Here is a 13,456-nt window from a genome sequence, read left to right on the forward strand (position 1 = left end):
AGCAGCTTCAACTGCGAGGCAAAGAAAGTTTGGCTCTCAAATCAGTTCGTTTCCACCTCAGCAATCTGCAATGATTCTGTAGCTACCATGCTAAAAATACAGTCCGAAGTTTTTTCGCTTCGAATTCAAATTTTTATGTTCCAAAAAGAAGCTTCCAAAGAATACATTTATGATTTCAACATGATTTTTCAATTAAATTTTCTTATAAATGACCAGGCCGCGAGGAGGAGGGGGGGGGAGGCAAAAAATTATTTTTTCCTGAAGGTACATATTTACCAGTATCTTTTTATTATTTGGCTCTTTAATTAAAAAGCATGGCGAACCGCCCCACTATTTGATGTTGGCCAATTTGATTACAAATAGAGAAAATTAGAAAACACAAGTTTATATCAAAAATTATATGACAATTTTAATTATAAAATGTTTAAAAATTAATATTTTAAATATTCATATTTATTTTAAAAATTTTTCTTCCATAAAAAACAATAAAAATTGCAAGTTTTACAAATTTATTTTATAAATATATTAAAAAAATGACAATACAAATGTAATTGTTTAAATTTTTCTAATGAACTTAAATTAAAAGAAGTGTACTGTATAATAATGTTTATTTAATAAAACTATTTATATGAGAGAATCATAAGTTCACTTATGATGTCTATAAATCAAATTGTCATAAAAATTGTCCGTGCTATTTTAATTTATTTGCAGAAGAAATTATTATACAAACGATGAAACCACAGCAAACTTTAAAAGGAAGGAAAAAAACGCAAAAGTTTAAAAGAAATGTTATGTTTCTTCAACGTTTTTTTTCCCTTTCACCAGTTTACTCTTGATGCCGAAAAATTAATCAAACTTTGGCCAAACTTTTAATTAAATCCGGCGGCAGTGGGTAACCCAGGGAAAAAACCACTGCCTCCACACGTGATGAAAGAATTGCACGCTCCATCTCTCGAAAAATCCACTTTTGCGCGAAATTGATTCTTTCTTTCGTATGCAGAGGCAGCTGGATGTGAAAAAAAAAACACACACACACAAGCTCGCAAAACGGCAGGGCCTGCGAGCAGCTTTTTATTTTAATGATTATTTCTGCAGATGTAGCTCGGCGGGGCCATGGAAAGAAAACACAAACTTTATAGGATATATAATTGAATGTTCAGCCGAGTAGTTTTGCTCGAAAAGCTGGTCACACTCGAGTTCACATGCAGGAAATTCAGCAGAACACGCGACCATGCAGCGAGTGCAGCCGAGGAAGAAGCTGCAGATTTGCAGCCTTTGATCTTTTATCTGAATAAATTAGCAATTTGGAATGGCTGCGCGCATTTAAAATTAGGAACGAAGCAGGAAACCTCAATTAAGATAACAAAGCCCTTCGTCTTCTTCTCTCTCCGCCCCTCTGCCCTCCGCAAGGGTTACTTTGCACGGTTCTCCGGTTTCTGGAATGTGAGATTGACTTGTGTGCGTATCGAGGATGAGAAACCAACATGGTTTCCAGATTGTTTTTGAAAATTATAATGAAATTCTTGATACAATTCTTTCATTGTTTATAAAGTGTTTTTTTTTTTTTTTTAATTTTCATTTGGTCCATTGCAAAGAACATCAATATTAATTTCAGATAAAATTTTACATTATAAGGAAGTATAACCTATGAGGAAAAAATTTTTTAGCCATGAATATTTAGACTTTTTAACAATTTTGAGTAATTTTGTGACAGTCAATGTTGGAAAATGTAGTTATAAATTTTTTTTACCAATAAATATTTAAATTTAGATTTAATATTTAAGACAGGTCATCAGTCGATCCTCATAAAATCTACCAACCTTTCTTTGAAACAGAAAATTATTCACAAAATTGATGCTGAAGAGTATCAATGTTAATTAGGAGACATCAAAGCAGCTCCCAAACATATACGACACGACCATTTGTAAACAAATTTAAATGATAATTATGTTGTAATCACAGTCTGATGATTTGAACTTGTTTTTGTAATTCTTCCTCATATTTTCCAGGAAAATTGTCTAAATTATCAAAATTTAAGGCATTCACATAAACGAGATGAAAAATAAATCAAATAAATTCATCTCTCTGTGCTGGGAACGTAAAATCAACGCCAAAAACCTTTTCAATAAAATCCTCTTAAAGGGAGCTTTAAACGTGTAATTACTTCGGAAGCAAATCGCGAGCGAATTTCCATTCAATTTGGCCGGATCAAAAGAAGTCTGCCCCTTTTGCAGACGTTCTTTCTCGCGACAGAATGCAATCAATAAAGCAAACTGCCGTCGCCTGCCTCTCTGCGTTGTTTGTCTTGAGCCGGAAAGCAGCCAGGAATAGCTGCCATAATAATCTACCCTGATTTATCAAAGAAAGGGTTCAAATTAATGTAGCGCGCGCGCGTCACCCTGGCAGGCCTGGCACGTCCGCCAACTGCTCATTTCGCCCGACTGCGGCGGGGTGGGTGGTGCGTGGGAAGGGTGCAGCTGCATACATTCTCTGACAATGGTGCGCGGAGAGTGAAGGAAGATCCTCATCTGCTCTCGTTAGCTAACAAATCTGACACACACGCGGCACCGACAACACTAAACCAGAAACAAGTTTATGTCTTATTTTATCAACTCCTCCTATATGTTTTGTCTGATTTATTCATTTCATGCAAAATTGCTAGAAATAAAGAAGAGTATATTTATAAATATTATAAATTATCGTTATTTATGATAGCAATTTTAATAGGTTACTTAAAAAATTGAGAAAAAACTTCATTTTTACCTAACAATTATTGCGTATTTGGTCTGGGTAAATTTTGACTGTAAAGGTCCCTCTATTAGCTTCTTGCGTGGTTGTTGGAAAAAGTTCAATTTCGAGTTTTTGTTCCAAGTCAATAAGTATTTTGCAGTTATATTGAACCAGTGTCTTTTAGAGGAGTTCTTGAGAAGCTTCCTGACTACCATTACTCTTAATGCGTATTTGGTCTGTGTGAATTTTGACTGCAAAGGTTTATTAGCTTTATGCTCTATGTATTTGAATGGCAAAATCAAGAATTGAATTGAATTGATCAAAATCGCAGTTAGGCACCTAAAAATGTTTCCTTGTAAAATGTATTGGACTTATATTGTTTGAAATAGAAATTTCCGAAAAAGCTGCACAGTTCATAGCGATTTAGACTGGTTTTTAATTCTTCATACACTTTTTTGGAATCTGGAAACTTTAATTTTATTTTTAGCTACAAAATTGCGGTTGTTATAGAAATAATAATTAACAATTATTATTATTTTTGAGAAATTGACATTTGAGATGATCATGGAAGTGAATAACTCAGGCTTTTTCCTCGTTTTAAAAAATTTAAAATTGTTGAAATAAATGTGATTTTTTTAATTTGTTGACTTTTGCATTTTTCTAGCACATGAAATAGGGTCGCAGACCGTGACCGAAACTGGTAGAGCCGTTATGTTTTTAATAAAAACAATTTTCGCAACGAGGAAAAGCCCGATCTTTTCACTTCTCAAATTTAGTTGTTGCTTCATTGGGACTTATTCATATTTAATTAAATGGAAATTCAAGCTTTTTACAATAACCGCCTCAGATTTTAGATCAGATTATTAAAAGTGAAAAACGTTTGATCCTGAAGAAAAATAAACTAAAAAAATATATAATGCTTGTGGCTGATTTTTTACCACATTTCAGACGGCAACCCGCAGGTCCAGTATGTCAAGATATTGCCTATCTTGACATTCTTCATATGACTGTGCCTGTGCAGCACAAACCTGGAATGGGCTGAATTAGGCAATTTCATGACAGGCGCCCTTTTGTTACAATTTTGTAAAATGATCATTTCACGCTAAAACCTCAAAAATTTAATCCACATCAGAATTAAAATAATTTAAATTTAATTGAAAAGTTACCACTTTTCAAATCAATAAATTAGCTCATAAATTGACCTGTTAATAAATTGTAAATACTTTCAAATTACATCATCTTCAATAATTTTATAATTCTATATATTTGAACTTTCAAAGAGGTTCAATTTCCAGCACCAATTAAGTGCTCCAGCTCAGCAAACTGGTGAAATTTCCGCATAACCAACCCGAAGCAACTAATTAACTGGATCTCTCTCCCTGCATGACTTTTGGCATGTGTGCGAAGGTCAAGGTCGCAACTTCAAAAGTCGCCAGCACTTGCCAGGCTCACTTTTCACTGCGAGGCGGGCGCACAGTTGGTGGTACTGGAGGCGAAAAGTAACTGCCGAGTTTAGAATTAATTAAAGCTCTTTCAGCAGAAAAGTCTCCCTCGCTGCGAGACGAGGGCCAGCAGTAATGGAAAATAATTTAGACCCGCTCGCAAAGCTCTCGCTGCCGCTGCTGCCACGACTTCCTGCTGCAGGGGGCGGAATATTTTAAATTACGTAAGCTGGAGCTCCGCTGGGACTCCATCTTTTCGACTAGTTAGTTTGCTAGCGAGGGCTAATTAGCCCGCCGCGTGCATTCACCTTGCCTAGAAGCAGCTTGGCCAACAACACCGCCAACATTCAACTTTGGCCTCTCCCCCGTGCTTTCGCAAACTCGCTGCTCTGTAATTTGGCGAATTTGCGTTTTTTCGTCACCGAAAGCGGCGCGAATTAACTGGATTAACCAGTGAGTTTGTCAGTTTACGGGGGTTTGTGCGAAAGTTAGTCGCACACAGGGGGTTTAGGCGATGCTTAAGAAAAATTCTCATTAATATGCAAGCTTTTTACAAAATGAGACCTTAAATTACAGCAATTAGAATTAAAAAAAGAAAAAAATAGGTTATTTTTAACATGATAAGATATTAAAAAAGGAGATTTTTACAAGTAGAAAAAAAGTACAGAATATTAATTTTTCTTGCTTCTTTTATTGCAAATTATATATTATTTAATAATGGAAAATGGCTGAGCTAAAAATTATTCTAAATAATGAAGTTATTCAAAAAACTAAAGAGAATAATTTCACTAATTAAGGAAATTACAGTATGGGATAAATTTGGAAGTGAGCTTCTGGTATAAAATATTTGATTGACCATCGACGTTTATTGCAGCTTGCAGAACATACTTAGGAGTGCTAATTGCTTATTTACACTGTTCAAATGAGTCATGTACGCTTCAAAATAAATATTATTGCATAATTATTATTCAAATTTAATACTCCATCAAAAATGCAGAGCTATTAATACTAAATATTGATTTTCGTCAGTGACAAATAATTTTGACAAATTTAATAATCTTCTCCAATCATTGTTGGTAATTTATAATATATTGTCGTCCAACATTTTCTTGATAATAACAATCTTTACGTCAATAAAAAAATGTCATTGAAATTATTTAATATATAATTACAAAATATAAAAAATAAAAATTAAATTATAAAAATCACAATTAATAAACTAAACTTATTAAATTATTTTTATTAAATTTTCTTTAACAGCAAAATATTTGTTGGTAACAATGCAAAAACCAATAAAACAGCATTAATTTTTGTGTGTTTTATTTTCTTTATTTTGTATAATTTTAAAGGAGATGTTACTTTGTTATTTTGAGGGTTAGTAATCGATGGATGTGGAGGGCAATCTCTTTTTTTTCTTGTTACTTTGATACAGAATGCTGCTATTTTGTTGACACAACACGATCGCCATTCATACATTATCCGAGTGACACAAAAATAATTGGCATCTTCGCATATCCACACGTGCAGGTAAAATGAGATGAGTTCGTACACAAATATGGTTTTAATTATTCATATGTACGAAGAAGAAGAGTGCGCGACGATTTTCCTCCTCTCGAAGGAGAGATCTTTGATTCATACACGTCTCTGCTCTTCTTTTTTGTAATGAAATGTAGAGTTATTCAAGAATAAACTTTTCCATCCACGTCGAGCACACGCTAAATTTGATACAGCGCTGCTGGCTCTGGTCGGATTGAGTTCCGTTCGTTATTCACTGACGCACGCATTCACGAGATTTTATCACACGTCACTTCTTCTCGCTCGCAGAAAGGGATGAGTGATGTTTTCTTGCAAACGAAACTCGATCCTCTCCGAAATGAACGAAATTTTTTTGTTTAACAAAATTCAAATTTGCACAGCAGTTGTTTTCTCATTTTACACATTCAGAGTCGGGGTTTTGTTTCAAAACGAAGAGGATTATTTTCCAAACATTGAGATTGTCCTTTTTTTTGCTCTCTCTCACATTCATCGGGGTAAAACACTGTGTTTCGGAATTAAAAACGCTGTCAAGTGTCGCAACAGCCGGGCTCTTTTTCATGCGCACTTGTCACCTGTACGTTTATGCAAATTAAACAAATCTCCCTAGCAGTATATTTTTCTCTTATTCGCCGCGGGAAAAAAATTCCGCTCACATGGGATAAAATGTACTTTTCATTCAGACACATGCACGATTTTAAATTTATATTTTACTCAGAAGAATGAGCCATGATTCATGTTTTCGTCAACACCCTGATTTGAATTGTCGATTTTACTTTTCGTGGAGTGAATGAATTTTTTTTTAAACTGCTTCTCGTTCGTCTTCCTATACAATAATCGAGTAACAAAGATGACCTTCAAAGGAGGCGATCGGTCAGAAAAACGGATCACGAAACGCTAATAAAAATTAATAAAATTTCTGATTCTTGCTCATTAAAATACATTTTTAAATCAGATTATATTTTGAATCGGCCAATGTGGCAGCTTTTTCGGATCTTCCTCAATTTCCTGAGCGACCACCTCTTTCAATTAAAGACTAGTTAATTAATCTCAATAATAATTAACGAATCATCATCATCGCGTGTGGTAATGTGTTGTTCGCCGGGCACTTTTAGTCCTCGAGTGTCTGCTGGATGACGATGCACTATGTCGAAAGTCGCCGCCGCCGGGGAATAAAAAAACTTTTATCCAACAGCAACTACCGTTCGGTGAGCACGTTTTCAATTGTACACAATCAGAGATAGTTCGTGGAAATTACGTCTACTTCTTTTGTATGTACACAAGTTAACGGTAAATCAATCACAATGCGTAGAGTTCGTCTCACAGTTTCTTCCGCCGGAAAAACTGAAAATTGCTCTGCTTTTTCCTAAAACCGACTTTGTTTTGCTTTATCATCTTTTTTTGTTATCGTTTTGCGCGTATAAAAGAGTGTGAGTGATTTTACTTCTTCTTTTTCCTTCTTTTTCGATGGATTCTTCTTTTTTTGTTGATTCTCTTTCTCGCAGCGCCGAGCCGAGTTTTTGAGATTTTTGCTAATTTACAAAAAGTCTCTGCGAAAATTGCGGCTTACTCAGCAGTCAGTCTCTTATCTTGCGGCGAACGCAAGACTGGGGAACGAGAGTAACCACACCAGGGACAAAACTGTCATCGCCAGGTCCGCGGTCGAGGCGGCCGAGTTGGTTTTCCTCCGCAGCAGGGCTGGCAACTTGTCTCCTGAAACTGTGGCAAAGATCATCATTAGTTTGATTAATTAATTATTTAATTTATTTCTGACATAATTTAGAGGAGGGTTTACGAAATAACTTTGATTAATAACAAGCTCTGTGGACGTTTCATAAATTAATCCACTTTTTGTCATTTTTTTTTTAAAGTCTAGACTTTTGCATTTTATTTTTAAACGTTTAATTTGCAACACCTTTTTTTAAAGATTTGCTAGGAAATTATTAAAACACGATTACATTTACAAAATTAATTAATTGTTTGCTAAAATTTCTCATTCTCTACTTCCAGCCGATTATCTCTTATTGCTTTTAAGTTTTACTTAATTAAAAAAATGCTATTATTTATGCATTGTTAATTGCAAAAGAGTGTAATTACATCTCAACGCCTAATTGTAGGAGGAAAAGTAATTAAGCATCTCTGATTAATCGTGGACAAGTGCAACACTCGCTGCATCGTTAAGCTCTGAATAATTGCTTTTCGAACTGCGAGGACAAATTAACGTCGGCCAATTTACTCCCGATTCAATTTCGAATTTCTCTCGCCATCTTTCTCCTCTCGTGAATAGCTCGCAATCAGTTTAACTTTCGTAACGCGTCCCCGCTGGGTATTTTTCACAGCAATCAATTTTGCAAGGTCGAAAAGCTGCAAAATAAAAGGGGCAAATGAGCTCGATTTCTCTCGATTTTCACAGTTGATTTCCATCTGAATAATATTATAGTTATTTTATAATTTCAGGAAAAGGCTTATTTGCAGGATTAAATTTTTCACAGAGAAATTCTGAACTAGAGCGAAGTAGTTTTTAGGAATATAGCGATTCTTTTTGTTGAACTTAGTTTTTATTTCCAGTAAATAAAATAAGGGATTTTTTATTTAATCATTTAGAATGGCATTGATTTTCTAAGAAGATTAACTTGGAATCAATGAAAAAAGCATATTTTTAGCCTAAATTCAACTTTTTACGTTTTCTTTTATCCTACAAAGAGTATTTAATTGAAAAAACTGTTCTTAACTGAAATTAAAACAAAATTTTTGTATACCAACCCAACTATTGATAAGCTTTAAATCATGAATATTTTTTTTTTTTTAATTTTTAAAATTTAATAAGATCATTCGTACCCAAGCACAGTTGAAATTTTTCTATAAGACAGGACAAAAAATTATTGTAAATTTCTTATTCTTGCTCTCCATTATCAATTTCTCCTTCAACACAAAGCATTTCCTCTGCTGATAAGTATGCATTAAATATTAAAAGAGGGAAGACAATTCCGAAACGAGTTTTTTGCTGTCAGGGACAAAAGTTGCGTCAGGGATTAAAATGGGATATTCGCGGTGGCGGCTGGGAATTGCGTTGCAGCTCCGCTCTTTCTCTCTGTTCCTGACAAATCATCCAATAACCAATATAGCGGCAGAAGCCACTCGCAAGAAGTGGAAAATGAGTTTTTTGTGCGCCTCCTCCCTCTCTCTCTCTCGCGGCGTTATTGTTATTGAAAAGAATAACAATAGACTTCCCACGCACTGCAGACGTCATTTCGCGCGCAAATACTCTCTGCGTATTGGCGCCGAACAGAGAGAAATGCACGATGAGAATTTTCGCCATCAGGCACATCATCAGCAGAGAGCCAACGCGTCATTATGACAGCAGTCGCGGCTCCCTCGCAAAAAGCGGCAATTCTCGCGAATTTACGTGGCACCGCGTGTGCAAATAAAAAGCCGCGCGCCCCCTCAATAGAAAAAATCGCGCGAAATTCACCCAAAGTCTGCCGTCGGCGGGTGTTTACTCTGGCTTTCCAGTTTGCGGCTCTCTCGGTGAATGAAAACCGTTTTCTCTTTTGCAAAGTTTCCCGTGATATAGAATGGGATGACTGATGATCCTTCAAAGAGAGCGGTGAAAAGTTTCGGAAAAGTTGAAAGAAGAATTTACCTGCTTTATTGAACATCACATATAACCAGAAGAGAAAATTACAGTTCAAATTGCAATTTCAGCAAATTTTAAAATTAAATATATTATCAATTAATAAATATTAGTATTTTATTAAAGAAAAAAAATGCTCACTTGCAGCAGATTGTTATTATAAATAAAAAAAACAAAAAATAGCAAAGAAATAAAATAACAAAAATAAAACACAAAATCGTAGCAAATCATTAATACACATTTTGTGTTTTAAAGCAATAAAATCTGTATTTTTCCCAAGCCTAATTGTTTAAGTTAAATTCTTAATTTTTCTCTTTCCTTTTACAGTTTTTTAGCTTTGTTCAATATCATCTCATTTAACATTAATAAGGATATAAAGGATCAAATTAAAATAAAGGTTAAAAATAAAGTTTGAAAATAATAGAAATAATAATAATAATATTTGGAATAAAAATCAAATTCAGCATCATCAAACCATCAATAAAAGGTACAAGACGACACGAATTTTGCTTGACCTGGCCGTTAAAAAGCAAAAAATTTCTTAAAACCACTAAAAACTAACTCAATTTTGAGAATTTTGTCCTTTTGATTTCAATTTTTTCATCAATCAACTTTAACTTAAAATTTGCGATTTATTATTTATATTTATTTGTGGGAAAACCATTCATGTCTATATTTATTTTCAAGATCAATGCTTTTGTCTTGTTACTGTTGATTTTATTTATTTGTTGTCTTTGTTTTTTAGACACTTGTAATTTATTTTCAGAATTTTATACTACATTATTTTGGAATCAACAATTTTGATGTGCGGACAAAAAAATCATCCGCTTGAAACGTTCGTCAAAATTAGGACGGCGCCTTTTCGTCTTTTTGCTCATGTTTTTCCTTTCTGAACACGGAGCGGCTCATTAGCCATACCACGAGGGCAAACCACTTTGGAGCATAAAAATGTTATAAATCAGCATCTCTGCTTGAGAAGAAGTACAAGGAGAAGCAGAGTATTTCCCACTCGCTTTTTAAGCCGCTGCCGCCGCCGAGAGAGCGAAGATTTATTTCGCCATTTGACAGGCAAAATTAATGCGCCGCTTTGCCCCGGAAAACATTTTCGCGGTGCATCTCGCGGTGAAAAAATAAAAAAATAAAAATAACGTACATCCGCCAGCATTGAAAAATCACTTGGGCAATATCGTTCGAGTGCTTCCGCCATTATGCGATGTACCACATTTGGCGAATAAATGTTGGATGTGGCCAAGAAGCTAGTCAAAGAGAGGATTTTGTGTTTATGTTATTCAGACCCACATTTCACGGCACTTGGGGCAAATACATTCCTCTCTCGCTCGCACCACCCGACACTAACATTTGGAAATGGCGTGTACATGCACATTCAACCTTAGCACATAGACATTTTCACCCACAGCAATGTACGTACGTGTTTGCCAGCCAAGGAATCTGTGGGCGTGGCGCCCGAATTGCCCTGCCATTACTGAGCACTATGGAAATGAGACGCTCGCTGGAAACCCATTTCGATTCTGTTTTGGGGTTTGCAGCCCACCGTATTCAACCAACACACTCTCATCGACGCTAATCTTTGGCCCCTATATTGATTTTCGAGACAAAAGAGAAAACATGCTGCGCGCAAATCAACCGCATTTATTTCATGTTTCCTAATTATTACAAGATAATTATAAAATTTGGAATAATTCACATAATAATCCATTGAGTGAATGATACTGAAGATCTTCTTATATTAATTTTATTAATTTGTACAAAAAAAAATGGATTTAAGTATTATATATTTTATTTATAAACTCAAAAACTTTTCTCTAGCAAACATAAAATACATGAAAAATATTAAATCTTATAATTATCATTGCAAAAATTACTGATTTAATTATCAATTTATAAAAATAGCAATAAATATAATTAAATGTTAAAAAAAAACCAAAAAAAATAAACCAGAATATATTTGAATTTAAATTAAATATAATTATATTTAAGTATTAGATATTCACGAAGATGAAGAAAATGGATTTTGTCGTCTATGAAAACACTTTTTATTAAAAAAAAAAGGCTTTAATAGTTTCACGGTCTTCAATCCTATTTCTTGAGCTATTTGATTCTTGTGAAATAGGGTTGCAGACCGTGATTGAAAATGGTAGAGCTGTTTTAATAATCTATAAATAAAAACGATTTTTTTCAATGAGGATAAAGCCAGTTTTCTTTTACCTAATTTTGTATGTAAAATTTTGCTGTTTTTTAATAATAATAATAATAATTTATAAAAATATAATTAATTATTAATTAATGCATATATTAATTTAAAAATAAAAATATAATATAAATTATTAAATTTGCTTAAAAGCTTTCAATTTATTTGCAAATATTTTTTATTTAAATAATTGACACTTTCTCGGCACAAAGTTCGCATGGAATTGTCCAAGAGGCAAAACATGTTGTTGCGAAGGAATGAAAGCACGCCTGGCTGCAAGTCGCAGCCGTGATTAATGCGCTTTCATAACGCACACGACGGCAAGAAGTTCTCCATATTTGAGCGAGGCAAAAAGTGGCACATTAAAGCAAAAGGGTGGAGATAGGAGAGAAGGTGCGAGATGGGATGCTCGCAATTTATTTCCATCTCGGCGAGCGACGCGATAAGAAGAAAATCCGCGCGTTATGATTTTGACATGCGTGATACGCGACAGCGCCGAGTAAGTAACAAGTCTCGCTGATCAATGAGACGCCGAGCAAATGAAGCGTGAAAGCTACAGGATTATCTCCGCCAGATGGATATCTGATGATGCAGCACTATCTTGGGCTTGCACACCCCTTTCGCTCCACCAACGCGCACGGACTAAATTAACTCTCCGGCAACTCTTTGTCGACGCCAATCAGCCCACGCGCGAGATCATAGACGCGACACACATTGACTAGTTTTCTGCTCCAAATCATTGCAATTTTGCATCAGGACTTCTTTCATAACGTGTAGTTCATTAGTTTGATATCATGCACTATATTTTTTATGGATGCAATATTGACATCATCAATTGCAAAGGCATTTGAACATGTATCTGAATAAAAATTTATTGAAGTTTAAATTTTCAATGCATAATCTTGTGATTTCCTACAATGAATTAGCGACAAAATTATCAACTTTCTCAATTTCTTAAATAAATAAGAAAATAATCATCCCATTCTGAATTTAACATTTGTCTCAAAGAAAGAGAAATAAATCTTGGAAAATTCGGGAAAAAAAATCCTGAAAATGAATTTCAATCTTCATTATTTAACCAGAAATTTCGTACCGTTTTATTTTAGACATTCGACTTCTAAAAAGACCTTGATCATTGAATTTTCCAATATTTGACATCTCAAAAGTTGAAGAGGTGGTAAAAAGTAAATTTTTGGTTTTATCTTGCATTTCCATGTCCCAAATAAAACCCGAGATATTTAATTTTAGAGTTCAAACTAAAATTGATGTTTTTTTCTGGAATGACTTTTTACTTACATCCTCAAATTTTATTTTTGGTTTTTTAAACTTGAAAAGAGATCCATAAACTATAATAATGTCAATAAACGTTGCTATTTTTTATATTTTCTTAGTAACTAGAAAATTAAATTTAATTTAATTTGTTCAAACGATATATTTTTCAATAACTTCAGCTTAATTAGAAAACAATTAAAAATTTGTTTTAGGAAAAGAACTCTGTCTGGTATGAATAATTAAGTTTGAAGAAAAAAATCACTTTTTAGCCGGTAATTAAATTATTATCTAGATTATAATTTCTGTTTTCTTAGATCTTCACTGTCAGCCCTTAATTTTTTTGGCCGGTTTTGTTCTCCATTCACGTCTCTCGTTGCTGAATAATTTTGGCCGCTAAAACAATTTTGCGTTGGGCGTGCGCGCTTATTCCATTACTTATTACTACATCATCATCATCACCCGGCAATAAAGCAGCCAGCAGGCCTGTTTTTTCTTCGTCTTCGCTCGCGCGTTTTGCCACTTGGATGGGCACGCAGCGGCTGCATACCCGCCAGGGGCACAGAATTCGTTCGTTCGCTCAGCCCGACGTTTGCGGACTTTTTATGAAAATATTTTCAAGTTTGCTGCACACATTAG

General features: G+C 34.4%; 1 protein-coding gene across 1 annotated transcript in view; it reads right to left on the reverse strand.

Annotated features, from left to right (window-relative positions):
• Positions 1-5,494: 5,494 nt before the first annotated feature.
• Positions 5,495-13,456, reverse strand: part of LOC132201159 (uncharacterized) — a 111,842-nt gene continuing 103,880 nt past the window's right edge. Inside the window, exon 8 of the mRNA XM_059627102.1 lies at positions 5,495-7,424. Within this exon, the coding sequence (XP_059483085.1) occupies positions 7,291-7,424 (134 nt within the window). The 3' untranslated portion in view covers positions 5,495-7,290. The remainder of the gene's footprint in view (positions 7,425-13,456) is intronic.

This window comes from Neocloeon triangulifer, unplaced genomic scaffold (assembly GCF_031216515.1).
Source record: "Neocloeon triangulifer isolate White Clay Creek 2 clone unplaced genomic scaffold, ASM3121651v1 ptg000014l, whole genome shotgun sequence".
Classification (NCBI taxonomy): domain Eukaryota; kingdom Metazoa; phylum Arthropoda; class Insecta; order Ephemeroptera; family Baetidae; genus Neocloeon; species Neocloeon triangulifer.